The sequence below is a fragment of the Vidua chalybeata genome, chromosome Z (genome assembly GCF_026979565.1).
Source record: "Vidua chalybeata isolate OUT-0048 chromosome Z, bVidCha1 merged haplotype, whole genome shotgun sequence".
Classification (NCBI taxonomy): Eukaryota; Metazoa; Chordata; class Aves; order Passeriformes; family Viduidae; genus Vidua; species Vidua chalybeata.
The window spans coordinates 67,180,134-67,207,727 of record NC_071570.1 but is presented as its reverse complement, the minus strand read 5'-3'; the positions used below and the strand labels follow the sequence as shown (position 1 = coordinate 67,207,727).

General features: G+C 41.3%; 1 protein-coding gene across 2 annotated transcripts in view; it reads right to left on the bottom strand.

The window, feature by feature from the left end:
* The window catches only part of PLPPR1 (phospholipid phosphatase related 1), a 119,574-nt gene that overhangs the window by 2,507 nt on the left and 89,473 nt on the right, over positions 1-27,594 (bottom strand). For both annotated transcript variants that reach the window (XM_053932278.1, XM_053932277.1), the window contains exons 4-7: positions 17,325-17,457; positions 8,294-8,544; positions 2,529-2,705; positions 432-563 (exon numbers count right to left, since the gene is read on the bottom strand). In XM_053932278.1, the coding sequence (XP_053788253.1) occupies positions 432-563; positions 2,529-2,705; positions 8,294-8,544; positions 17,325-17,457 (693 nt within the window). The remainder of the gene's footprint in view (positions 1-431; positions 564-2,528; positions 2,706-8,293; positions 8,545-17,324; positions 17,458-27,594) is intronic.

The window sequence follows — 27,594 nt, the reverse complement described above, 5'->3', positions numbered from 1 at the left end:
CTTATTATAGAAGATACTGAACAGTAATAAGGATACAACACCTAATATCTGTAATATTTTTATTACAGAATAAGACAGAATAGTTTATCCTCAGGAAAGAGTAAATCCTTCATACATCCCAAAAATTTTCTAGAATGTAAATAGGCAGAATTATTTTTACTTTTTTTCTCAGTTTTCTATTCTTCTAAGCAAAAGTTTGTGAGGCATGTGAAATCTTACTTCTTTAGCTGTGGACATGTATGGGAGCAGAAGATCTATAGTATTTGGTAGTTTTGGGGATAAATGTGTTAAAACAAACTCTGCTGTGATGCAGATTCACTCTGTTCAATAGGCTTGAAATGAGGTATGTGTAGTCAGGTACAAAACTACTTTTTACTCTGATGCAACAGAAAATATGCTTGGTGATGGTCTGGGTAAGAGATTTACAGTACCTGTGCACTCAGTGTCTCCAGAGGACTTTCCACCCTGGGAAAAGCCATTAGTGGCATTCCTCGTGGGTCTTCAGGCTTCGGTTTAGAAGGAGCTGCATGACTGCCTTTAAAGTTATGGACAACACAGATCCCCTGTGCAATGCAGAAAAAAAAAAAAAAAGAGTGAGGTCAGTGTGTTCCCTCCTCAGGAAAAACCTGGAGAGGGAATAAATTACTATGTGGAGCACAACTGAAAGAATTTAACGTGGGTTTGGGTTCAAGGCATCATCTGTGTCAGCCTTGGTTGTAACCACAGTAACCTGTGGTTACTGACATGGCTGGGCATGATGGACTGCTTTGGTGATGAACCATTCTCACACTGGACACAGCAGAGACCCCCATGTATGCCTTATCATCCCAGAACCATGGACTACACAAATGATGCCCTTAACTGGCCAAATACTCCCTTCAGACTCTTGACTTTGTCATTTCCAAACAGTGAACATAGCTCTGTGGATGGCTGAACCTCCCTCACATCTGGATGGCACCATTTAGCATCATTCCTGCATGCTTCCAGCACCACTACTGTGGTGTTTATCCTTGATTTGTATGTTTATCCCTTATGCATGACCAGACTCACAGCACGCACATGGTGATGGTGATGCCAGTAAGAGCAACCATGCACAGCAGTGGGTAGCTTGAGGATATGATAAAAAGAAGGTACACACAGAAGCTGACAGATTTACTGGTGGAGTGAGTCCTGCCGCCATCTCCTTGCTGGCTGTTCCCCTTCACTGCCATAGTTCCGAGCAAGAAGCAGGCTGCAGCCTGTGTGGGTCCTGTGCCAGCAGGATCTGTGCCAGAGATCTGACAGCACCCCTCTGGGGAGACCCTTTCCACCACTCTGAAATTCAGTTTGTGACACTTGCAGGGTGCCAGAAGGTCTGCAAGGTCAAAATACAGCTGGGGACAGGCTGTCACTGCCACCAACAGGTACTGGGAGCACAGACACTGTCCTGGCCTGATACGTGGGGCAGCTGCCTCTTAAATTGCATGACTGAGATTTAAACTGCCTTTCCCAGCAGGAACCAGACAAATTATTCACATTAAAGTCAAGGAGATTGAGGTCAGAAGCTGTAGACATCTTTTTATCTGAAATGAGCACATGAATAAATGACACTTGAAGGTTTGTTGATGCTTTTTCAAGTACAGAATAGAAAAAAAAAATCAGTGACAGGACAATCAAGATTTAAGGGCCCTTTGAAACCTAATCCCTCCTGATTACAGGGATAAAGTGTCTGTTGCTATGCAGTGGATAGTTTTGAAGCATATTTTGATTAAATGGAGACAGGCACATTTCTTGGTAATAGTGAGAGTGACCTGGACTGCTTTCTGTGTGAGTAAATCCTCAGCAAGAGACCTCTTACCAAACAAAACATTTAAACCACACAGCCCATAGGAGAGACAGTTGCACTCGAAGTCTGGAGAGATTCTCTTCCTAGATTATGTGGGAAGGTCTTTGATATATTTTAGTATGTTTGTGAGGAGGGAACAATTTCAGCTTTTCGCTAAAAGCTGCAAAGGGAGGTGGTTTTATCTCCAAGGGAATTTATCCTGACCTCTTCTATTGCACTTATTTTATGATCTGAAACAAAATGGAGAACCAGGATGACAGCTCAGAGCCCCAGAGAACACCTGTACCTCACATTTTTGCCAAATACAAGAAACACAGAGAGGTTTTGCAACACAGAGAAGGAGTCTCAAGCACACCCTCCTTTTGATATTGAAATCTACACCACCTTTTGTAGCATTTTCCAGGACAGATCAAGTAAGAACATGGAGAGTAATTCAAATAATTGAAATATATAAAATGTACAAATGCTACCAAATTAGACTTACCAATTAGTATGAACCTGATTTCATATTAGGATTTTCTTTGATAATACTTTTAATTGGATGGGGCAATAATTAGATCTTGCAGGCTACAAGTGATTACAATTGTTTTGTTTTGCTTTTGGGCTTTGTTTGTTGTTTTTTTTTGTTTGTTTGTTTGGTTGGTTTTTTTTGTTTTTAACTGTGGTATATTTAAAGGGAACACAGAAGGACTGATGGACTTACCAGAAACAAGGCTACAGCACTTCCCAGGATGAAGCCTGCGATCACGTCTGAACAGTGGTTTCGATACTCAGACACTCGATTTAGCCCAGTGAGGAAGGCAGCACACAGGGTTCCCAGACAAAGGACGGGCTTGGCTAGCCTGCTACTCTTTGTTTTAATAGTGCTTGTGATGTACATCTGTAAGAAAGGGCAAACCAAAAATAAAAAGGGGTTCCACCAGAAATGCATCTGTCCTACCCAGATAAATCGTAAATCAGTAAAGATGTGACAAACCTCGTGATCCATTAAAAAGAAAAAAGAAAAACCCACTGGAAAATGGAGGAAGAGGTTTCAGGTAATTCAGAGAACAATTTTAGGAGTACAAACCTAATACTGTTAAATGATGTGAAATATCCTCTTGCATTTACATGCTGGACCTTTTCTGAGCAGTTATGCACGGGCTCAGCTTTACTGATTTTGTGCAACTACCAGTTCATACGGTGGAAAACACACACCCTGAATGCACACAACTAAATGTTGCAAAGGGACTCAGGAGTTCATGGTTATACTCCTGCAGAAATTGTAATGTGCAGAAGATGGAGTGCTTAGAATCTGTATGAACTAACTGCTCCAGTTTCCTAGATGGTTTTAATTTTAAGGAACAGAGAACACTGAGAGAAACCATTCCAGCCATTTCCCCTGCAAGATGAAAGGAAACACATACTGTGAGAGAGGTTTCTTTCAAAACAAAGTTGATTTTGAGAACGTAATTCTGGAGCATGAAGTTTCACTGTTCTTCAAATATTTTTTAATGAACCCACATGATTCTGGCAGTTTATTGGGAATTTTTTTAATACATACTGACAGAGAGTAAAAACATGTGGCTCAGTTAGCAGCCTGTCATTCGTGCCAGAGCCACAAAATAACAAAGATGAAGCAAACTCAGCCTGATGGCAAAGCAATTCATTAAAATCCTTTTCAGACAACAAGATGTAAGTCCACATAATTTCCAAAGCTTTGCTAATTTGAGATGTTGCTGCTTGCTTTGTTTTTCACACCTGAACCTGACTGCAGCAGACGCCTTATGACAGCTAACAGTGAGCACTAGGCGGCAACCTTGCTCCAGTCTTGGCCGGCAGGTTAAGCTGTACCTATCACCAAAACTCACATTAAGGTACTTTGGAAACAATAGGAAAAAAAAAAAAAAATCAAATCATTGCCACTACGTGAATAATTACCACCCACCCTTTCACCCTATGCACTCCTTCTACTCAATTCAGTCGAGCAATAGGGAGCCAGATTGCTTTCCTGTTCCCCACCGAAGCACCACTGCTATTTGCGGAGTCCAAAGGAAAACCCATCATCTCTTTAAAGTAAGAATGCAGTCCTGCTGTGACAGCTGTGAACCACAGCTGCAGGGAACAACCCACACATGCTTGTCTCCTTACAGGTATGAGATGAAGTTGGATCTTTGGGTTACCCAGATGGGAGGGCTCTCTTTGTCACAGATGGGTAGTATCTGTAATTGGAGTTTCACACGGCTCAGCAATAAAATGTAAACATGTAGTAAAAACAATATTTTTAGCAAGGAGGGTAATCAACGATGCAAACAGATAGCTGAAAAAAATCTGTTAAACTCTTGTGAGGAAGGTTTTAAACAAGACAAACTGTTTTCCCAGAAGGTTGGCTCCTGTTCATCCATAAATCACACACTATGTTCAGAAATAACTGGGAGAGCTTCTCCATTCTGATCAAACTTCCCAATCACTGCAGCTTGATCTTTGATTGTTCAGGCCCAAAAGCCAGTATATTTTTTTAGGATTCCCATAGTGTTTACTCACATTTAGAGCATGGTTTCAGAGCTCTCTGCAAGAGACCAAAATCCCAGTCAAACCAAAACATTTGGTTTCCTACATATAGCAAGTGTTTTTGAAAATTTCCCACAATGCCATCCATAGAGTAAATTTATTTACTAAACTCTAAATGTCAAAACCAGAGAGGAGGAAAGACATGAATATAAAAACATGTCTAGAACTTATTAAAAAAATAAACTACACATGATTTAACTATATAATATGTCTGTTAAGCTTTTTTGCTGTGATCTTATCAGTAGTATCAAGTAATGTATTTAGCAATATGTGTGTATATGTGTACTTAGCAGTGTGTGATAGCAGCATTTATCCCATATGATTACTCTCCCATCTTTTTCAGAGACAAAATCACAGACAAAGGAGACTTTTTGTCTGCAAGTTTAAAACAGACAAATAAATTTTTATATTTATATGCAAATATATGTATATTTTCAGAACACATTATCTCTATAATGAGAAAGGCAGAGTTGAAGAAATGTATCTTGTCCCTTCAGTAGAAAGTGAGGAGATTTGTGACAGTTTATTTTCCTTAGAGAATTCAAAATTTCATACCAGTATTACAAAAATCTGTGTCCTAGAAGTTTTACGGACAATGTTTTCTTTTACCATAGAGATTCCTACAGTAAAAGAGAAGCAGAGCCTTTGAAAACAATGCTCAGTGCAGCTACTCATGGTGCCAAGGCCTTGAATTGATCAGGGTTGCAGCAGGTATTTGCTGTAGGGTCTTCTGCTAGTCAGCATTTCCAAATCTTGGAGGAGTCATGTCCAGGAGCAGAGACCCAGAGAAGCTGACTTTAGTCATGGGGTGGATTGTGGTGGCTGCACTATGAACTGAGAAATGCTCATTAAGCCTCGACCTTGACAAACTGCACGTGGACTAAGCCCATGTTGAGTGTATCAAAAACACTGTCTGCTCCCAAGATCTAACAAGTGTCTAACAAACACCTGGTTTTTAATGAACAGCCTTGGAAACTTATTTTTCTTGGCTGAATAACAATCCAAAGTGTTGTTATCGTATTTTTCTTAAACAAACCTTCAAAAGAAGTTACTGACTGAAATTGTGGCTACGATGGAAAATTCCCACTCTCTTGGGGTCATCTAAACAAGGGTCCAAAATGAGATCTTTTTATGCTCTTGACTCCCAGAAGATAGGGAGGTAACGTGTATGTCTCAAACACTGATAAATGAACGGCTGTGGAGGCAGCCAAGGTCTGTTGGAAATAACAGACAAGAATTGTTGGTAATAACCAAGGATTGCTGTTATTAACACGGCCATGAGAAATATCAGGTTTTGGCTGGAGAAGGGGGGGCCAGAGATAGGGCATTTTTCTGTGACAAACAACCACAACACAGCACAAAAAAATGGACATGGACTACAGGGTGGGATTAAAACTATCCAAGACCCCTGAAGCCCTCCACCCATTTCCAGAAAGACTGGTAGAATAGACTGCACGTGATAATTAATTTACAGAGAAAGTGAGAAACCCATCTTTGGGGTAAGGAAACCTTCCCATAAAGAGATGTCCTCCCAAGCCCAGGCAGTGCCCCCAGGACCCTGGACATCTCATGGGCTGGACCAATGTAGGTGGGTTGATGCAGAAACCAGGACTGACATCCTATCAGCTGGATTCATGCTGGAACCAGGAATGGTGATCTCTTTTTCTAACCATTTCTTTTTAATCGGAAAAGGAACTTAAATTCAAGTGAGTGCACAGCAGCTTGCGCCAGGTACAGTGACTACCATCTCTTCTTGTGATCATTCTGGGAGACTGATAAAACTTCTTTAGATGACATTCTTATTTTTTTATAAGTATGGAAGCCAGGGCTGCCAGCCCTTTTCTCTTTCCCCTACTTTAGGCATACAAGATTCATTTCCACCTGCAGAGATCAGAGAAGTGATGCTTTGGGTTTTCCTCAGCTTCTTTAGAAGTTGACAAAAAAAGTCTAGTTGATTAAATATAAACCCCAGATTATAAAATACCAAAAACAAACACCAAAACCCCAAAAAGCCAAATCAATCACAGTGGGAGTGTTTTCAATAGCAGAGTAATGAACAAGTAAGACACCTGCACAGAATATTTGAAGTTCAGTGAAGGGAGAAGACTTCCAGATGTCATAAGACATTTATAAAACAAGAACCATGTCTGTGCTTATTCCAGTCTTCTGCCTCCTTATGTTGTATACCTGTTCTTTTCTTCTTGCTCCATGGCTAAATTCTTCAGCTTTATGCAAAAACATGGCTATTACTAAGCAAATAACCTGTGTTTTATGTTCACATTATTATGCATATTAGAATCAGCAAGAGAGTTCTCAAAAATCTGTGCATAGCACAGTTATTAAGCAAAGCTGGACATGAACAATGCATTTCTTGTGTAATACTCATGTTATTCCCAGCTGACAGATAAAGAAAAGACAAAAAAACATATCTTTAGTTCTAAAAGGCGACTTCAGGCAGAGAACTGGGCTGAAATTGGACTGTGGGCTGAAATGCTTTAACGGCAAACTTTCATGACCTTGTGGTTCAGAAAGAATTCCATGTCCTGGCTCCATCTGACATCTTCCTATGTGAGAAGTGCAGGGCCATAGCAGACATTCCTGGAAAACTAGAGCTCAGAAATACTAAATTACTTGGGGCTTAGGCTCAGGAAGAAAAACAGTGTTACCCTTCAGCTGTAGAAGTCAGCCTGTTGTAGAAAATTTGCCCTCCTAGGAAACAAAGGAGGCTGGGCAGGGAAAGTCCATGAAAGGATGTAATTAGCTCAGGACAGAACCAGGACTAAGCCTGACCCTGGAACTTCCACCTAAGAGTTTGTCATGGTGCAAACAGCTGCTACAACCATGTAGAATATATTGTGGGCTGTATTTCACACAGGGTTGCACATTGTTCAGAAGTAATGTGCACAAAATGTGCCAGGCTTTCCAAACATTTCCCAGCAAATACCGATCAAAGGAGTTACAATTTATTTCTCCATCATTATTCACACAACATTCAGTGCAAACAGATGGATATTGACACAGCAGTGGGTGGACTCTTTAGAAGTAATAATGTGGTGTTTCATTTATCTGCTACCATGAGTACCAGGCAAAATACTCAGTTAATAACTTTAAGGCTTTTCTTGCATACTTTTAACCAACAGACAGACTCTGACACTACTCCAAGTCAAGCTATAGGGAGAGAAAAGAGCTAGGTTAATGCATTTTGACAACAGAGCCAGGTAAGTCCTTGGATCTTTATGGCAAAACCACCAAGGTTTTCTGCTTTGTTAGTAAGATTCTTGGATCAGGTTTTAAAAATTGCAGGAACTTTAGCCAAGAACACAAAGGAGCAGTTGATCTGTTTCATCAGACTTCATAATTTCGTTCCTGTCTGAAGGGCAGTGTCACCTTGTCAGTCTGTCAGCTGGGGTGCATTTCTCTGTGATAACAACAAAATTCTGGCACTGACTTTTATTAGAACCCTGTTTGCAATGTGAGTTCAGGTCCTAAACAAGGGAAGCAAAATTCAGCTTAAGTTCAGACCTCTGTTGAAAGGGCACAATTTAAATTTTAAATATTCAACAACACATGGCATGTGAACAAATGTAGTGACCCAGAAGCTGTTTAAGGATCAGCTTCATTTTAATGCTCATGAGGCAGGGGCAGGGAAAAGAGAAAATTGAATGAGAAAATCAGCAGTGAAGACTAGTTTAAGACCTCATGCCTCCACATGCAGTGCCTCGAAATAAATGAGCATTTCATTTGCTTATACAAGGATTGGTAAAATGGAGAGAGAAGGGGATCTTCCCTTTCTGATAAAGAAAAAAGCTGCCCCCAAAACAACCCTCTTTTTCTCCAAAAATCCATTGTAAGAAAAATGCCCCATCTAGAAAATACAGAAACCTCTCATGCAAGTCAGCAGTCATCACTGGCACTCACCGTGGCATATAAAGCTGAGTAGATGCTCAAAGCAGCATGTTTGGATGGAAAGGATCTCCTGGCCTTTTCAATCACCTCCACATCCCCTGTGCAGATGTTGCCGTTGTTTATGAACTGGTGGTGGGCCCGACAGTCGTTTCCAGTGTAGTTGGGTTTGCACACAGTCAGGAAGTAGGGAGCCAAGTTCCCAGTCACAACCTGGCCAGCATTTACAAAGATGTCAGTGGCAAAAAGTCCAAATGCAAACACTCCTGTGAGGAAAGGTTAAAAAGAGTGATTATTCAAACAGGTTTAGAAAATGTCGCTATACCTGAGAGGGAGAGACATAATGAGAGTAGTATCAAATACTTACAGCAAATCTGTGACAAAAAAAAAAAAGGGGATCTCTGAACCTGAAAGAGCAGTGTAGTGCTGAGACACAATACTTCTCTTATCTAACATTACTACCTAGGATTAAGTACCTTTTGGATTTTGACTATTTGCCACCTTGATGTTGAAAATTTACAATCCTGACCTAGCAATACTTGGTGTGTACTTTTGGAAGCAACCCAATGTTTTGCTCTGGAAGACAGCTGCAATTCAGCTCATGTCACCAGGAGCACATAACCACAATCCTGTAAGATGAAGTATTCACTTGAATGCAGGAACTTTTCCAGTGTTGTGAAGTATCTCTTGACCAATACTGCAGATGTCACATCCTTCACTGACTCCCCTTGAGTGTTATCAATACCTGCTACAGCTGCTATGAACATTTGAGGATCTTTCAGATGCATGTAATGGCTACATACCAAAGGTACAGAACAGCAAGTTTGCAAAATTACCAAACCTAAATGTTCTGAAAGATTAAATCAGCTCTCCTCTTCCCCTTCTCATTACTAAGGTTGATTAAAGCATCACAAAAACACAGAACAAATGAATACTGGCTTCTGATGTAGGAATACTGAGGGTCATGCAGTTTTGCTTTCTCCCTTCTGTAGCTCTGTAAGTAAATGTCATTAAATTATAAATTATCTGAGATTGTTATGTATTTAAACATGACCAAGAGCTGGAGCTTGAGGGAAATCATCTCAGGAAAGCTGTGATAATATCTTAAGAGCTGGCACCACCATGATTGTTACATCTTCAATGCTTATTTATACTGAATTAAAAAAAAACAGATTAAAAGGCTGTTCTAGTATGAGACACAAAAAAAATATGAGGGACTCAAGATAATGCAGCAAGTACAGGCAGTAACAGAAAATAAAACTATAACTAAATATGTTGTACAAATGTTGAGTGGGGTTTGCCTGTGCCAGTGGGTTAGAGAGATGGTTTGGTGTCACTGTGGCACAGATCCCTTGCTGCGGTACTGATGGGAAGAGCAATTCCCTTGGGAAACAGCCTGGAGGGGCTGCAGGGCTGCAGAGCTGTTCCTCCTCACCATCCTTCCCCAAGGTCAGCAAGGAGCATCACACAGTAAGATTATTCTGGAGGCTGAATGTATTACTATCCTTCATGTATGTTTATTTTTATTTATTATTAATGAACTGGTATGTGATAATGGATTTTAAAAGCTGGTGGTGGCCAAAGAAGGAGGGTGCTTTCCTCTGGTTTTAGGCTGCAGGACTGGCCCCTGTCTTTTCAATGATGTGACAGTTTTCCTCCCATTTATCTTGCTAAGTGTGTTTAAAAGAAAAGCACAGAGACTGCTTCTTTATTTCCTTTATCCCTCTGATAATATTTCAAATCCATGGTTTTCCACAGCCATCAGGAACTTCTCACCTACATTAGTCAATGCATAAGCAAGTTCAAAGGAAAAAGGCAGAAGGGTATCTTTTCAGCCTGGTGAAACAGCAGAAGTTATGACAGTGAGGAATCTTGTTTTATATACAGCACTCTGTTAAAATTTTAATTTTTTTTTTTTGGCACAGCTTGCTTTAAATAGCAGCTTTCTGATGTGTTGTGCAAATTACAGGGAGTGCAGGGAGGATTATTAACCAGCCTTTACAATAATTAGAGGAATTTTAAGTGTCAGGCAGTCTGGCTCATGCTCTTTATTGTGCAGGTACAAGCCAAGAACCAAGATATTTCAGGAAAAGGTCATGACCTAAACAAAACTATTTCAATCTCTAGGAAGTGCATATATACAAAGGTACTTCTCTCCATTAAGAAAAGAAATTTTAACACTTGCATTTTCTTAATATTTGGTAGCACAGAAAGTGGTGGCACAAATGCAGCTGCCAAGGCCTGCACTAATCTGGAGAAGAGCAGGGCAAGCCATGGCTGAAACCTTTGTCACATTCTGACTGTGGTGCACTTTATCTACTGCAGTTCCTCTTTCACAGTTCTGCCAAGCTGTGCTCTGTGAAAATCACAGCTATGTGCAGCAATGAGTCTGGCTGGCAAGGATGTGACCCTCGCAGGCTGATTACACCTCACATCTCTGGAGACTTGGAGCAAGGGCTGGCTGTAATTGATTTAAAGGCTGTAATGCCAGCCTGCCTGGGCAGTGCTGGACAGTCCCCTGATGGTTTTTGTACCTCAGGAATCCATCTGTTCAATGGATTTGTTCAATGACCTACAGCAGCTAAACTAACTGACCAGAGCACAAAAACACAGTGATATGACTGCCAGCTTTTTAGAGGCAGACACATGGCTCTAAAAGGCTTAATGGGAAGGGCAACTAGCCCCAGCTCTTCAGGGTCATACAGCTCATGTCTGTGATATAATGTCAGAGAGAAAGAATGGGAGAAGACATGCCTCTTCCAGACTTTGACACTCAGGTGTAATGGGAGGTGGTGTCATCCTGCTCAGCAGCAAGTGCTTTGTTTCAGTGTGCTCACTCTGGGCCATAAAAAGTGGAGAGGAACTGTAGGGCAGAGCTTGGCATATGCTGAGGAAAGATGGGAACAGTGCAAGCCACATGGGAAGCAGATCTACAGCTGCTCACTAGTAGAAAGGATGAAGGTTAATTGCAATTACATAAAGCCAATCTTTCCCCTCAGCCACTCATGTCACATAGTCTGGCTGCAGAGACCTTAAAGAAGAGGCAGAAGCTATGTCTGGAAAGGTCTCCTGACTTCTTCTCATTGTACTGAGACACAGCTGTGCTTGTGTCTCAGGAGCAGCCAGAAAGAGGTGCCTAGAAGACAAGACAATAAGCAGAATGTAACTGGGAGAGATACTAGCTTAGACCAGATATAAGAGGGCTGTACTCCCTGCTACTCTATCAGCTGCACCAGAGTCCAAGGAAACAGAGATCAGATTTTAACATATCTTTACCTACAGTGAGAAAAACCTTAGACAAATTAAATGTTCAAGCCAAAAAAAAAAAAAAAAAAAAAAAAAGAACAAACAAGGAAAGTCCTGTTAAAAAATGCAGAGGATGGACAAAGTGAAGCTTGACTTTCCTGCGTCATCTCACCTGAACTAACAGTTGCCTTGGCAGAAAAGTGTAAGTATTTAGCAGCTTCATTTTTGAATGCTTCATTTTTAATTTCTCCACTTACACATCCCTCTAAATAACTGTCAGAAAGTCTTTAATGAACCCCTGACTTCTGGGCTCTGACCCACATTCTACTCTCATGTTCTATCTCCTATCAAGCTCCTTCTGTGGCAGTTCATCAGTGTTACCACCTCCAGCTCTATGGCTTTTTCTAACAGAGGCATCTACCCTGACGAAGAATCCAGCTCTTCTCACTCACTGTAGCCTCAGTAGAACCTTCTGTCCTCCCTGCAATTCATGTTCAAGCTCTCTTCTTCCACCCTGAATCTATGTAACATCAGTCACTGCAGCTGCTTGTTATCTCCATGGAAAATCTCGCTATTAGAGGCATTTAAAATGCCACTGATTTGAAAAAAATGACCAAATCATCACCACAACAAAACTCAACAAAACCCCCCTTGGGACTTGTAGAAGAACAGCTGAGAAGACATTGAGAAGAGACAAGTGAGAAGCCAGTGGGTAGAAATGAGAATCAGGAAGTAGAAGGCTTTATTAAGGAAAAATCATGAAACCATTAAATAAAGTGACAAAAGAAACAATGCACTGAACGGTTCATGAGACATCAGAAGCTCAGCTCCTCAGTAACATATCATGTTTTTTACCAAGGATATTTATTTAGGCACTCCTCTCCGTCCCAATTATCTGAATTTGTCACTCTTAACGTAACTTGCTCGTAAATATTTCATATTTCACACGCACACTCATATGCGCCTAACCCCTTTCCCACCCCTCTGTTTCTCAGGGAAGATTAGAGTTTCATCGGAGAGTGTCCCTGGAAGGACTCAGGGCTCTATGGGAATGCTGATCCTCAGCCCATTTTTGAATGTTTTGCTATAAGAATCCTGTGCATCCAATAAAGCCATACGTTTGTAGTCCTGTGACTCAGACTCTGCTAAACCACCCTTCATTTGATCTTAAAGGGTGTTTTAAAAAACACCTGTAATCATTAATCCATTTTACAACAGGAGAGATGAGGGTTGCAGGGGAATTTATTGTCCTGTTGCCATGGCATCAGGAACAGGCTCAAAATCAAACTTCTGAGTACTCATAACCTCATTTTAAGACTGGCTATGATCTTCTACTGAAAACCCCATAAAGCTCATTACTCCCTCCTGAGGAATCTACTACTTCCTGAGTCTGACCATGCCAGAAGAAATTCAGTTCCCAGTGCAAAAGTCCTCTGGAGGCTCAAGACTCCTCCTGACAGATGTACAGGGTATCTTCCTTCCTCACTGCTTTCACAACCACCAGTTTTCATGGTGGCAGCTGCCAGCTCAGAGCCTAGCACCAAAGAGAACACTATAGGCTAATGTGTCCCCAGCACAGTAACCTGTTCCTCATGGAACAGAGTCTTCAGTGATAACATCTACAGTAGTTCGAACTGCTGCAGCAGTTTAGGTTTGGGGCAATACCCCCAAATACAGCTCGAGCCCAGTGGAAAGAGAGCCAGTTAATAACAGAACATGCACTGTTTCACAGTGAACTTCAGATGCAAGGCAGACAGAAGGACAAGGTCAGGTAAGCTGTCTTGTGCAGCTGCTCAGGGAATTGACATCAGAGCTCTGGGGTATATCTATTCTATTACAATAAACTCAATGTGTGTATAAATCTTGTAAACCTTTATTTGCTGAACTAAAATCTTAATTTGATGAAATAAAGCCCTAATTTAATTATTTAGCTGCCCACTGTGAAGTGTCACCATGCTTTAGATTAAGTTGTCAACAGAAGCTGATCTGCACTATTTGTTAACAGCAAATTATGCGCATCTGAAGTAAAAGTCACTGGTAACAAGCTGGTGAAGCGTGCTGAATTTCTAGATATCTGGACTATAAAGGGGCTACTTGCATGTTATCAGGGCTTTGCAGGCAGACAACTTAATCACATGGATTAGAAACCTAACATAATGAAATGCAACACAATACACACCATAGTCACCCTGTCAGACTGGGTCAGGGAGGTCTGAATCCCTGATCCCAGGGGTATGATAGCAGCTGTACATAAAACAACTAAAACCTTGACTGAAATCATTCACTAAAATATTTTATAATCTCAGTTTGAAATACAAAGGATTAAGTAGAACACAGAAGCAAATGCAAGGTGCAGTGATGTTAACAAAGTGCTGAATGTGAAATTTCAAGACAGATTGAATAAATATACAAAAGGCTGTGTATGCTCAAGTTGGGAGACAGGGCGAAGAGGCAGAGGCCCAGGAAACAGCCACCCTTACCAATTATTTTCTCAAAGGTTCAGCACATAAATAGCAAGTTTTGGCATCAGAAATTGATGACAGAGCTGCTGGGAAGGGTGGGAGAGGAGGGAGGAGAGAGAGGATGTGCCTGAAGTAAAGCAGTGCAGCAGCAATATATTAGAAAAAACTATTCTGAAGCAATTGCACATCACTAGTTTGACCTCAAAACCTTAAAAAAAAGGTCTGTGAAAGCAGCTGTAAAAGATAAAGAGGAAGATGGAAAAAAATTTGAAGCATACATCAAAGTCTGATGTTTCCAAGCTAAGGCAGCTTTTTTTCACTGATAAAGAAAGAGTTTCTCTAAATATAGGGAACGTAGCAGGTTTCACCAATCTAGGCTGCAATACAGGACTTGATATACATTCCAGCAAGGTGAGAAGCAGTCTTTTGCCACAAAAGCAAATGTCAGTCAGCAGGAAGGATTCATGTCTGGGGCAGGAAGCAAGAAAAACTTGTGGCTCTGCTTCATGCAGACAAATAATCAGGGAGAGATTTAATACAAAGCTCAACATTCAGAGTCTCAACTAAACTCAGGAGGGAAGGCTCTTAGAAACAGACGTGTGCTGAGACCTTGTGGAAAACAAGGAGAGAATCAACAGAGGGCACAGTAAACAAGATAGGAAAAAAACAGAGAAGAAACATGGGGCTTTGTTAGCATTCCAGAAGAGCTGTAGGTTTTTTGTTTTGCTCCACTTTCAAAGTGAAAAAAAGTCCTTAATTCTGTATCCATGAAGGTAAAGTAAGAGCAGAAAAGCTCAAGTCTAGCAACCAGAAGATCCAACAGAGATTGCATTACAAGAGTCCTTGTATTTCACAGGACCAAAAGACAGCTTATAGTTTCCCTTTTTGCATCTCTTTCCTTGCATAATGTAAATGAACGCTCAGTGAAGTATCTACAGTTTTCTACTTGTTTTGTGGAAAGCACATTTAGGCTACAGTTCTTAAAATCCCATCTCTTCCCAGCAACTTCCATTACAGAGTTGGGGGTGGGGCGGGGGGGGGGAAGCCTCCTTGCACTCCTAAAATTTGGGACCAGCAACTCTCAAAAGTTCTCCATGATGTGCATTGCAGGGCCATTCAGTAGTGTTCATTTTTCCTGACACATGAGAACCTAGACACATTGCAGGATTTTTCTCATCCTTTTGAATAATATAAACTGTAATGCCTTATAAGGCAATTTTCCAAGGAGTTAAGTAACTGCTTTTTGCAGGTACTCATTAAGACTTGCTCAAATATTTTGGCAACAAAACTAAATTGGCAGCAATCTTTTTTTTCAACAAGCCAGACTGCTTGCTAGGGAAGAGAACTTACTTGCATGAGAACGTAATCAGAACTTGTTAATCAGCTCTGTAACTTCTGGCCCTAAAGTTTATCAAGAGTAGGCACATACAGAGAAATCCATGTACAAGCAACCTAGTTGTCTTTGCACAGCCAAGCACCTGGGAAGCTTCATTTTATAGTGGGCAGCTGTATGGAGGTAACTTCCCTGGATCATCCAGGCACAGGGTACAGCTGCTCAGTCCTTGCCATGTTTTCAAAACACAGGTGAAATGCAAAATGAAAACCATGCAGTTATTTTCAGTTCCTTTCATAAATTATTTCATCCAACAAATTCTACTTCTCTCATTTCACTGCAGAGGCAGGGAAAAGGCTTCAGAAGAAAAGCACACAGTGTAGTTTAAGACAAGGCAAAGACTTCAAGCCTTTTCTAATAATATTAATCTCATTTTTCTCAGGAAAACAAACACAGCTGCAAAGCCAAGATTCATTTCCCTAGCATGGTTTATGTCCTACTACTCTCTGAGAGTCCACTGTATCATTGCTATCCCCTTCTCTTCCACCAGAAGAGAAACAACAACATGAATGTTTAAGAATAAAGCTAACTGTAAGAAAATATACTGAGCACAAACTTAGCCTCCATGATCTAAGGACTTCTAGTGTTGACCCCACAGGCAAAAGTGTTTGATTGGGACTTTGCAACATGCCAAATGTGCTGGAACAGTCAAAAAACCCTGAGTAGCCTAGTGGACACTGGTACCCTGCTTCTCTTTTATTGGCAGCTTGCTGTCCATCAATATATCCCACAGGCTATGTGAAATTCAGGGGTGTTTTACTTTTAACTGCATTCCGGTGTTTTTCTGTTCCCGCTAGCAGCATGCAGACCAGGCCCAAGTAACAAAACACAGGTGGTTTGTTTCCACCACCATGGTGGCAGAAGGCACATTTCACTTCCTACCTTCCATGCACAAAGCAGAAGGTACAGAGAGAGCTGAAGGAGAAGGAAAACCATGGTTCTTCTGCTTTGCAGCATACGTTTTATGATGATAATTATGCTAGTACCTTCAACTCTGTGCTCTGAGGAAGTACCCCTGCTTACAGCCAGGGATGTGCTCCATGGAAGCAATACAATACCTGCCAGAGCCACAGCAGACATTTTCATTCCAGGTAAAGCTCAGAAATTCAGCAGTGACAGGGAAGAAGTGCCTTCCATATATTTCCAGCTGGAAGTATCTTTTCCCCCCGCTTCTTGCTCTAAGTCAGACCATTAACTGGGGCTCAACTCTCTGTAAGAGGCAGTGAGGGTGCTTCACTTCTGAGAGAGCACAAGGAGGGCAGTGCTGTGATGGCAAAGCCCCTCTTGGCCAGTGGGGAGCCATCTGAGGAGGCACTGGCCCATGCCATCAGCCAGACATCCCATCCCACACATGAACTTGGGACTCATAAACAGTGTGAAGAAGGTAAAGCAGTTTGCAAGCACCATAAAAAGCAACCTCCTAATGGTTTAATGACAGAACTTCATTTCTCAGCAATTAACTCAATGAAAGCTCTAAGAAAAAGCAAATAAAATGGAAATAATATTATTTTGAAGTGAGCTCTGGGCTATTTTATGCTGTGCTCAGCTGAACATTATGTGGCAGAGCTATGGATGCTAAAATTAGAGCTGAAAAGTGCCGCCAGATAGATGAGCTGGTGAGGACAAATTTGTAACTAAAATGGGTAGCTCGCATAAACTAGCAATGATGGATTTATTCACATAAGGATTTGATTGGTAAAACCTTTCTTTAAGGGTCTCAAAAAAGCATTAAGCTCAGCAGAATATGATCTAAACCCGCTCCAGCCAGCATGATATGGCAAATTTTGAAAGTTACCTTGGAAATCCTGAGGGGACTATCCCTCTAAGGTGGAAGATGCCTGCAAAGATTTCACAGCTTAATTAATTTTGTGATGTACTTTGTCAGGGTGTTTTGTCCTGGTTTGGTGCAAGCAGGGTCCAAGCTTGCAGTGCACAGGATGCTTACCTATAAAACGTATTATTCTGCGAAGCAGTGGGTTCAGGTAACAGCACTCTCCAGTCAAAATAGTTTTCTCTTGAATAATGAGGGTTTCTCGGGTTGACTTTATGAAATACATGGATATCTCACCAATAAAAATCTGCCAAGGAAAGGGAAAGAAACAAAAGGTTAAAAATTACATGAGCAAACATTAAAACATGGATTTCTAGTTCCAGCCCACAGACAGTGCTACACAGCCCTGTGTTTTGGGGACATTGCACTTGCACTGTGGGGCTCAGCATGACTGGCACACACCCAGCTCCCACCCTGGAGTGGGATCATTACTGCACTCAGTGGTGCAGAGACCCAGAGAAGCTGACTTAACTCACAGGGAGGATTATGGCAGTGCATCCCTCCCCTGGCTGCAGAGCTGAGAAATGCTCATTAAGTCTTGGCCTTGATAAGCTGCACCTGGACTAAGCCCCAGCTGAGCATATCAGAAACACTGTTTTCCCAGAAACTCTGCTGTTTAACAAGCATTTGTTTTTTTCACTAACAGCCTTGGAAACTTATTTTTCTTGTCTGAATAATAACCCAAGTGAAAGAATATTTTTGTTGTTGAATTTTCAAAAAAAGCTACCAAACTTGAATTTTGCCAAGGGTGGAAGATTACCATAACTAAAGTCCACTCTCTTGTGACCCTCAAAATAAGAGTTCAAAGTGAGATCCTTTTTGAGCTCTCAATTCCCAGAAGATGAGGGTAATGTGTATGTCTCAAACACTGATAGCTGGATGGCCAAGAAGCCAGCCAAAAACTGTTGGCAATAATAGACCAGAAATGTTGGTAACAACCAAGAATTGTTGTTTTTAAAACAATGTGAGAAAGAACAATATTTGACTAAATGTTCTATTAACAAAAATGAAGTCTCCACTGATCATGATGTTAGCTGTGCTTATGTATTACATATTTTTGTATGAATATTCATGCTTTCTATAAATGTAATAGCTGCTTCCCATAGGAGTAGGATCATTTCTTAAGCATTTAAAACTAATTTAGTTCTGTTGCACTGAGGCCTATCTACCCTCACTAAAGCTGGGCAGAATTTAATCACAGGCTTTAGAGGCAATGATGGTCCACACACAGCAGGAGCCTGTGAAAATATCACCTATCATGTTCTGTCAGCAGGCTTTAGAAAGGGAAACTGGGACCCTTTTAGAAAGACAGAGTTTGTAATTAAAGTCTTTAAAATAAAAAAAAGCCTGCCTGATGTGGAAGAAATGAGCTTTTAAGGGGAAGCACTCAAGATTATTAATTTAATACATTATTCCAGGACATACACAAGAGAATCCATAGTGTTAGGGAACAGTCAGAAAAATACATAACAGAAATGTTTGTGTATGTACACACAGGGTGGCACAGACACCGGGAGCTAGTATAAATGTCAAGGAAGTCACCTTAGTTCACTCTGACTGTTGGAATGGTGTGCTGTTTCAAGGGCAACAGTTTATCCTTATTAAGCCAGATGAGTGTCCTTATTGATTATTGACATTCAAACCAAGTATGCTCAACCTCTTTATAATTCTACCCGCTGATGGCAAGAGCTGTGGAGCTGTAAAATGCATGTCAATAATGGCATCTGGAAGGGAGCTGATGCATGGGAGCTGCACCGAAATATTGCCTTTATCCTGTTTCACTCCATCTGCTCTTAACAGAATTGGCAAGCAGTTCAATAAGCTCAGCTCACTAACGATGGGGCTGGGAATTAAGAAAAAAACCATCTGCACTAAAGCAGTTTGAAAGTGACACTCTGTTTCAACCCGTTTATTATTTGAATTATTACAGTGTTCAGAAGTTTGAATTACTGCTTTGGCTCTCTGTCTGCTCGGGGCTGTACATACACACTGAGAGCGATTCACACCCTGAGGGAATTCTACGCTATGAACACAGGGGCTACTCGACTTTAAAATATCCTAAACTTTTCAAATATGAGAGACTTAGGCATAAAACATACTAATGGTCATCCTGTAACTATACATCCATCTTTAAAGTTCCTTTACATCAGATGTTAACAGAGTGTTTTCCTGCTTCAATTCCCATCTTTGTTTCTATAAATCTAGCTGTCTGGCATACTCCTAGCAACTCCCATGTGCATAGATTAGTTCCACTTGGATTTAGGAGTAAATTTTGTCAGGCTGTAAATCTGTTCAGTTCTATTCCACTGATTTAAGCAGAATTATCCCACATTTCCTACAGCATAACAGTTCAAAATTTGATTTTTTAAAATGAATACTGCCTTTGGTTTAATGCAGAGTTTAGGCATATGGCAATAAAGCTGTGTTTGTGTGGAGATATGAAGTGATTCAATATAACTGGACCATTCCTGTCATGTCATCTCTGACACTTAATTTAGCTGCTGAAATTTATTTTCTAAAATGGTTAATATGGGCTCTCTAGAAAGCCACCCTTGCTGTTTCCTAAAAATTCAATGGGCAACTGGACACCTGATTCTGAAAGCTAATGTGTCTGTGTGCAGCTGAATGTGGTCTGAATAGCTCTCAAAGAACTTTTGTTTTTTGTTTTTTTCCCCAGGTATTTCTGAAATCAAGTAACTCCACTGATTCTTGTGATTTAAACCCTGATGATGATGCTGCATGAGCAGGGTCCACATCCAGCCAAGTTGTCCAGCTGGCCTCCCAGAATCAATCACCAGCACTGCTGAGTACCTCAGCTCCTGCCAAAACAGAATCAGCACTCCAGGAATGGTTACAAATCAGTTCTATAGCTGACATCTAAATATAGACTCTGTATCTAAATATGGGTTGAAAAAGAAAAGAGCAAGCAAACTGTTTTTATTTCCGTTTGGGAGAACAATGCAATGTTAATTAACTTCTGTATCATACTGGCTTAATTAGACAGTATAAATGTCAGGAGAATTGCACTGAATTGCAAAGGTAGTGTCCTGAATGTGTTTTTCTTCTTGGTTTCTTGAATAAAGTAGCAGCTCATCTACAATGAGGACATATTGCTTGAGAACTCTTGCTCACATTGCATTTCCTATTACTACCAGGTAAAAATACAAGAATGACCCAAAGCCCCAGTATGAATTTTAAGCACCTACCCAGCAAGCATTTTTCCTCTGCTGATTTCAACCTCTCCAGTGAGAAAACTTCTTCAATTTTCCCTGCCTTCCCATTACTGTCAGTGTCACCAAATACTTGCCCCTCAATGTTCAGCTCTCAAAGTCCTTTGCTGCACACACTTTACTTATTTCCTGCCTCATCCTGACCCAGCAGATGATAAAATTATCTGTCCATTTTCCTCTTCAACAGTCTTTTATCCATGATAGTCCTTCAGCTGACATTTTCAGACAGTGAAATGTCTCATCTTCCCCTTTCAAGTTCTCAGCACAGCATTAGCACCTGATATTCCCTGAACTCCTGTACAGATTAGTGACAGTTCGTAAATGTAATTATCAATTTAATCAACAAAATAACGGAACTATTGCTTTTAAAAGGAGGGATCTTTTTTTTTTTTCCTGTAGCACTTTCTGATAAGCTCACACAAAGGATCATTTGCACACCTTTGTTAGAAAAAAAAAAAATACGTGAACATCAAGAAGACCTGTTTCTGTGAGGATGAATTAAAATAAACTATCCAGGAATGTATATGTAACTGTGGTACAACCAAGAAGAGGTTGCAGAACAGTGGCATATTGGAGCTGCTCTCCTGTGGTAATTGTGCAGTGGGGCAAGGTTGAGGAGCCGACTTGAGTTGTATTACATTTAGAAGAATAATTATTGATGGTGCTGACAGGCACGGAGGACCCAGTTTTTAACCCCCTTTGTTCCTTTTATCAGTTTTTCTCACTACAGGACATTGGCCTTGTACCTGAGTTCAAATGCAAAGCTGAGGACTGCATCCCTTCTTCATTCCCCTGCCATGCTTTTGTTTACTTCTCCAGTAGCCAAAATATTTCTCCTTAGTCATATTTCTCCAAACTCCTGTGCATGTGGAGTGCCACAATCTGGTTCCTCCCGTGCTCCAGTCACGCTGCCCCAGTCTCACCTCTGCTTTCTTCCCTTTGAAAACCTACTACAGATTCACTGCAACTCCAGCTGCTCCCCTCACTTCTCCAGTGGGATCTGCCCTGACTGCCTCCTCGTTGTCCCACTGCTGCTGCAGAGGCTATACCTCATGTTGGAAAATATCCTAATTATATTTTTTTATTATTTTATAACTTTAGTCAGTTTTCACAGAATCCCAGAATGAACTAGGTTGGAATAGAACTTTGGTATCATCTAGTCCAACATATGTTCACCTTTGACGCAGGGGAACGGGATTAGGGTTTCTTTCCTTTCCTTCAGGGCACTGTTCCACCACATCAAGGTCTGCTGGCCTAAATCTCATCTTAAAATCTCAACAGACTGGGGGCAGAACAGAAGATACACCAAAGGTAACAGCCAGCAGCGGCCATCAAAGGCCGTTAACAGACCATCAACTCCAAACAACACCCCGGTCTGGAAAAGGAGAGAGAAGAATAAGGACCTAATTAGCACCAGAGGTGAAAATATCTGTAAGGAACAGGAAACCAAATACTAAGAGCTACGTAACTTGAAACCAATGAACATTAAACCAATGAATATCTATGGGTTTTGACTGTAAAAAGTTTGTGAAAAATCTCATAAAATACGTGTGGCATGGAATGATTTTCTCTGTACACTCAGCCTACATGAGATGAAATTATTTCTGTTGCACATCCTAGGCAGAACAACATCCTGGCCAGAAATAAAGTAATGCCTTGATTCTCTAGCACTAAAAATGCTGTTGCAGGGTTTTTGTTTTCCTGCAGTTTTGGTGACACTCATAGCTCTCCTGCCTCCTCACTCACTCACTCACTCACTCACTCACTCACTCACTCACTCATTCACTCGTGACAAACGTGAAAACACTATTTTTGTATTTTTTTCACACTTCCAGTGAACACTGGGGTGTGTGGAATTCAGTTTAATTTCAGCTGCAATTCCACACGTATAAAGAAGGAGGAGCACCAGTCAAGGTGCATGGAAGAGATGCAGGATGCACCACTGTGCCCACAGTTTGGGACTGCCTCATGTCTGTCTCTCTGTGAAAATTAGTTCCTTCTGCTGCTTTTCATGAAAAAGTACAAATTATGTTATTTCCCATCACAGGAAGACAACAGAGTTCCTGTATTAGGGAGAATTATGTGAAGTGCAGACATGACCTATCTGTCTTTCCTAGGTATTAAATTAACGTTATTCTGACTTCTGCAAACTTTTAAATCCTTCGACTTGTTTACTCTAATAGCAGCCTTGTAACACAGTCAATCCTTTTTAACACTACTTTCTACACTGAAACCCCACCCAGGGACATGCTGTAACACACAAAAATCTCTGCAGCAAATAAAACTGAAGCTAGATCTTGGGACATCATTGCTCTCAGTTCTGGACAGGTTTCAGCAAGCCGTATGACATTTCCAAAATCCTGTGCAAAGATGCATGTGGCTTCATTTTTAATGTCACAAATAGAAAGAACCAAATTACTCAAGTCTCCAGCATTCGAATGGCAGCCAAGGGGAGGAGAGGATATGAGGAAGGCACTGGCTGTGAGACAAGCTGTGCACAGAGCAGTCAAAAACAGAGGACAGCAGCAGATGAGGGTTGTGGGGGTCTCAACCACATTAAGCCAGTTTCAGCATGACTCCACACACTCTCCCTGGGAGAAGCAGGACTCTTCACCATAAGGTAACCTTTGCAAAATATTCCAGAGGGTATTTCATCAGCAGCAGTTTGAGCTGGGCCAAAAGCAGTTCTGCCCTTTTGTACTGTGGTGTCTCTGAAGTTTTTCTTAGAGCAGCTGCAGTCAGGATAGGGATGTTCTTCAGGCTCTACATGGGAGCTCATGACTTCAAGGACGGAGACCCCACAGCCTCCACTTCAATGTTTGCCTATCCTCATTGTTAAAGTTCGCCTAATTTTTAATCCATTTCATTTTTTGAAGCTGGTGTCCCTCGCAAGGTTGCCTTTTGTAATCTGAACAGTCTGTTTCCCTCTTCTCCACAGTCCCCACTAAGAACATGGCTTATATTGACTTTCACTTACTGCTGTGAATTCCTTAATTCCTTAGATCTTCCCCACATTTAGCCTTAGCCCCTGAGGAATATTGATTTGCCATCCTATCTGCTACCCTCAGGACCCAGTATTGACACTGTGAAGCTGAGATACTGCATGGTCAAATCCAGATGGCAAACACTTAGCAACATTTATATTGAGAAAAGGCACCTCAGAAGGCAAGGGGTGGCTGAGGTCTGCCTCAATATCCTCCCCAGGACACAGGATTTCTGCTGTGATCCACAGACAGGGCTCTGACCCAAGCCTGCCTGGGTGGGCAGAGGTTTTTCCCTGATACCATCACTATCATTGATATTCCAGAGGATGAGGGACCAGCTGAGAGCTCCTTCAGACGATCTCTTGTCTTTGCCATCAGACCCTGGACAGGTGTTCTCAGGCCCTGGGAATCAATACTGTATTTTGCAAAACTATACAAGGCAATGAAACAGTGTCTTCAGCTGAATGTTGCAATGCCAGCTCTCATTTAATTTTCCAAGGATACAAACCGAATGGGTTCAATCTGCATCCAATTACTCACCTCATTCTGTTTTGGAGTGGGTGGTTGTTGTTGTTGAATGAAAACAATAGCAAAGAACAGTTGCAAGTACTTTTCCAGAACAAGAAAATTTCTTTGTTATTTTGTTTCTCATTTTTAAGTCAAAAGGGTTGAAATCCACAATTTATATTCTAGCCTGCTCAAAACCAAAAACTGTCTTAGTGTTGTGCTCAAAAACCTAATACACTGTGGTAAAACTGTCTAAAATAATTATACTGGAATTCTAATGAAGAGAATACATACTTTCCACAACCCTGCATTATTCCTCACAAACTGGCATGTGGCTGGGACCACCACAGGGTCCTAGAGACACTATCAACAGAAGTGCCTCAAAGTATTGCATCAAACCAAGAAAGCGTATTTATTCTTCCAGAATGGTGTACAAACAGCAGAATATAAACATTTACACAGGGTACACCTTTGCCTCACTCCTTTGTCTCACTCCTTTGTATCCCAGCTCCTCATTCACCACCTCATGAGCACTGGCAAGACTTCAGGAGAGGAAGGCAAGTCACCACTGGCAGAGGACACAGCCAGCTGCGCCAGCACAGGGTGAAGCGTGGTGGGCAGCAGGCTGTGGCACAGCAGGCTGTGCCTTCTGGCAGCACCATTGCCAGCAGAGCCTGGTGATTCCTGCCTGGAGAAGCCAGGAAGGAACTGCTTTAGCAGAGCTCTGTACTGTGTCAGATGTTCTTGGTTTTCCTGGCATCTGCTGCTGAGCAGCCACAAGGGAATCAGCCGTGACAGGCAGGGGTTCCCTGGCTTCCCTTACAGGATTAAATCACTGTAGTAACATGGCTGTGCTAAGCCAAAGCCAAGGAATCAAGACAGAATAGGAGAACCATCAAGAAAAAGGATGTTTCTGAAATTTGAGAGGTAAGTGCAGATTGTAGAGATAAGCTGGAACAATTTCCTCTTATTTCAGATCAACACTGTAATTCAGCTTCTAGTTCATAATCAGACTGGTTCGGTTTGACTGATTTCAAAATTATCTGAAAACCAATACTCCTTTGCACAAATTAATAGCACTGGACAGTTAACAGATTACATATAGGCTGCTACTTCCCACCTGGAAACAGAAGGAAAGAAACTAAAGCCTGTGTGAAAATGGTAGTGCCACTTTAAGGTAATGAAGAACTGTGAGAACAGTGCCCTTGAAGCTTTCTGCCACTGTTCAGTATTCATTTCAGTGAGCTGGCTCTGTTCCTAAGCCTCTCTGCTTCTCTCGAGTGGGTAGATAAATCACATTGGATGGAGAAGAGCAGGCAGCAGTGCTGAACTCTGTTTAGTATCAGCTGGGGAATTGGCTGCTTTGCAGTAACCCCGTAACAGGGAAAGCTAATCTTCAGGGACACTGATGAATGCGATGGAGTCATCCTAGAATATTTTTAGAGAAATGTTTCAAAAACAATGAATAAAAGTGCACAAAACCAGGCCAGACACATTTATTTTGCCACTAAAAGTGCAGGGAAATGAAGGTACAGTGGTACCAACCCACAGCAGCACTTCTGCAAACTGCTCTCAGAAATAAAACACATGCATTGATTTTGCCCATGCCCAGTGTCGTAGCCAAATGACAGAGACACAAAGATATTCCATTAAGTTCACAAAGATGTTCTTTTGGCTGGCAAGCACTATAAATCCTCAAAGCTGTGCTGAAATCATGGCTTTGAGATCTCCCCAGACCCATGTACACAGGACTGCACTTAATGCCACTTGTGTCTCAGATGAGGGAGCTTGTACAGATCCCTAGGATACCTTCCACAGCTCCAGAAGCCCTCTTAGATTTTATGAAGAGCTAGTACTTCTTTGCTGCTGGATTCCACCATTAATCACTCCTCTCATGTCATGAGGTGTCAGGACAGTGGTAATGTGAAAAAACACAGAGAGATTAAATTTGCTGCCACATCAAACCAACCATTTGCCAAATCAACTGTTCTGCCATTAGGAAGTGAAGCAGTAAGTGTTATGCAGAAAGAAGTAATTGCAAAGGTAATAGCATTACCTTTGACTTAAGTCATGTCTTGGTGGTGGAGCTGCACAATGTTAGTGATTCCTCCTGAGAGCCAAGTGTAGGGAGTGAAGCTACAACTTAATTGACAGTGAATGCACACAGCGCTCCATCCCATGATGCAGAGTTGTGTGGGTTCTTCTGTTTGCATGGAGGTTTTTGGAGGGTTTTTTTAAAGAGTACAAATCTTCACGGTCTAGATAGAAATGACTGCATTTGCTCCTTGCACTGAAATCCATGGGACATTTGATTGGATCAAATATCTCTTCCCAGGCTGTGAACAGGCTGAGTGAGAGGCAGCATCCATTTGGGTACAGGATGACAGATGAGGATACACACACTCTGAGTGGACTAACCAGCAGGGAAGTGCAATACAGAGTTTAGGGAGAATCTGAGCTCACTTTCTGTCTAATTTAAAAGCTTTTTATTGATGACCATTGCCAAAATTTGGTCTGCAGAGTCAGCTACAAACTGAAGTAAAGTCTGAAAAAGCTGTGCAAAGAGAAGATCTCTCAAGGAAAAGGTGGGGATGAGAAATAAAGTGAAGCTACTCCTATAAAGACATTGGGATGAGCACCAGTCAGGAGGACTGACGTATGCCCTGGTTGAAGATTAACTTGAATTAAGTAACTGGACATTAAATAATTGAATTATGTATTAATAATACAATACAACAATACAACTAATTAAAACATTTGATTAAACAATGCATTAATAAATACTGCATTAAAAATGAAAATAAAAATGTTTTGCCAGGGAAGTTTGACCTGCTGTCTCCTTGAGGTTGTATCTAGAGATCACTGGTGCTAAGCATGGTACCAAGAGCCCTCTGCTGACCCTGACCATGTCTTCTCTGTGTGGAGCAATGTGTCTAGTGTAACAGTACAACACAGTCCAAGAAGCAGTGTTTACCAGTTAAACCAGCCCTGGATCCATTCACCCAGGGTGATGACCGTCCTTGTGGACCCAAGTTAGCATTCCTGCACAGTTTGCATGGGATGGGTTAGCTCACAGAATCCAGCTCCACACAGCACTGAGCTGAAGGTGTCTTCAGCACCCAACCACCTTACCTGACATTCATTACAGCCTTTCATTCTTTGTGTTTAACATGGACTATGGAAACTACAAAAAAACTGCTCTTCAAAGAATCACACACTGCTCATGTTGGAAAAGGGCTTTAAGATCGTGAAGTCTGACCATTAACCCAGCACTGCCATGACAAAATTCCAACTCAGATTTTCATAAAGAATCGTAATTAAGAAAAGCTTCTTGGGTTACTAAAAAGCAAAGAAAATGCTGATCCAGTGCAGCAAAACTTGAAAGGTTAGCATCAAACTCTGGCAGAGCAAGGATTTAAACAGAAGATCCAAATAAAAAGCAACACTCATTACCCAACATTGTATCAGTAATCAAGGGACAAACCTCCCACTAATGTCATTGTTCTGGAATCAAGGCAGGCTGTGAACCTCCATCTACCTTTACAAAAGCTACATCCCTGAACATTGACACTATGTTGATGGGGAGCTCCAAAATGTAGGGGTTTTTGGTTTTTTTTTTTTTTTTTTTTCATTTTCAAATAATCTATCATTGCAGTACAAAGT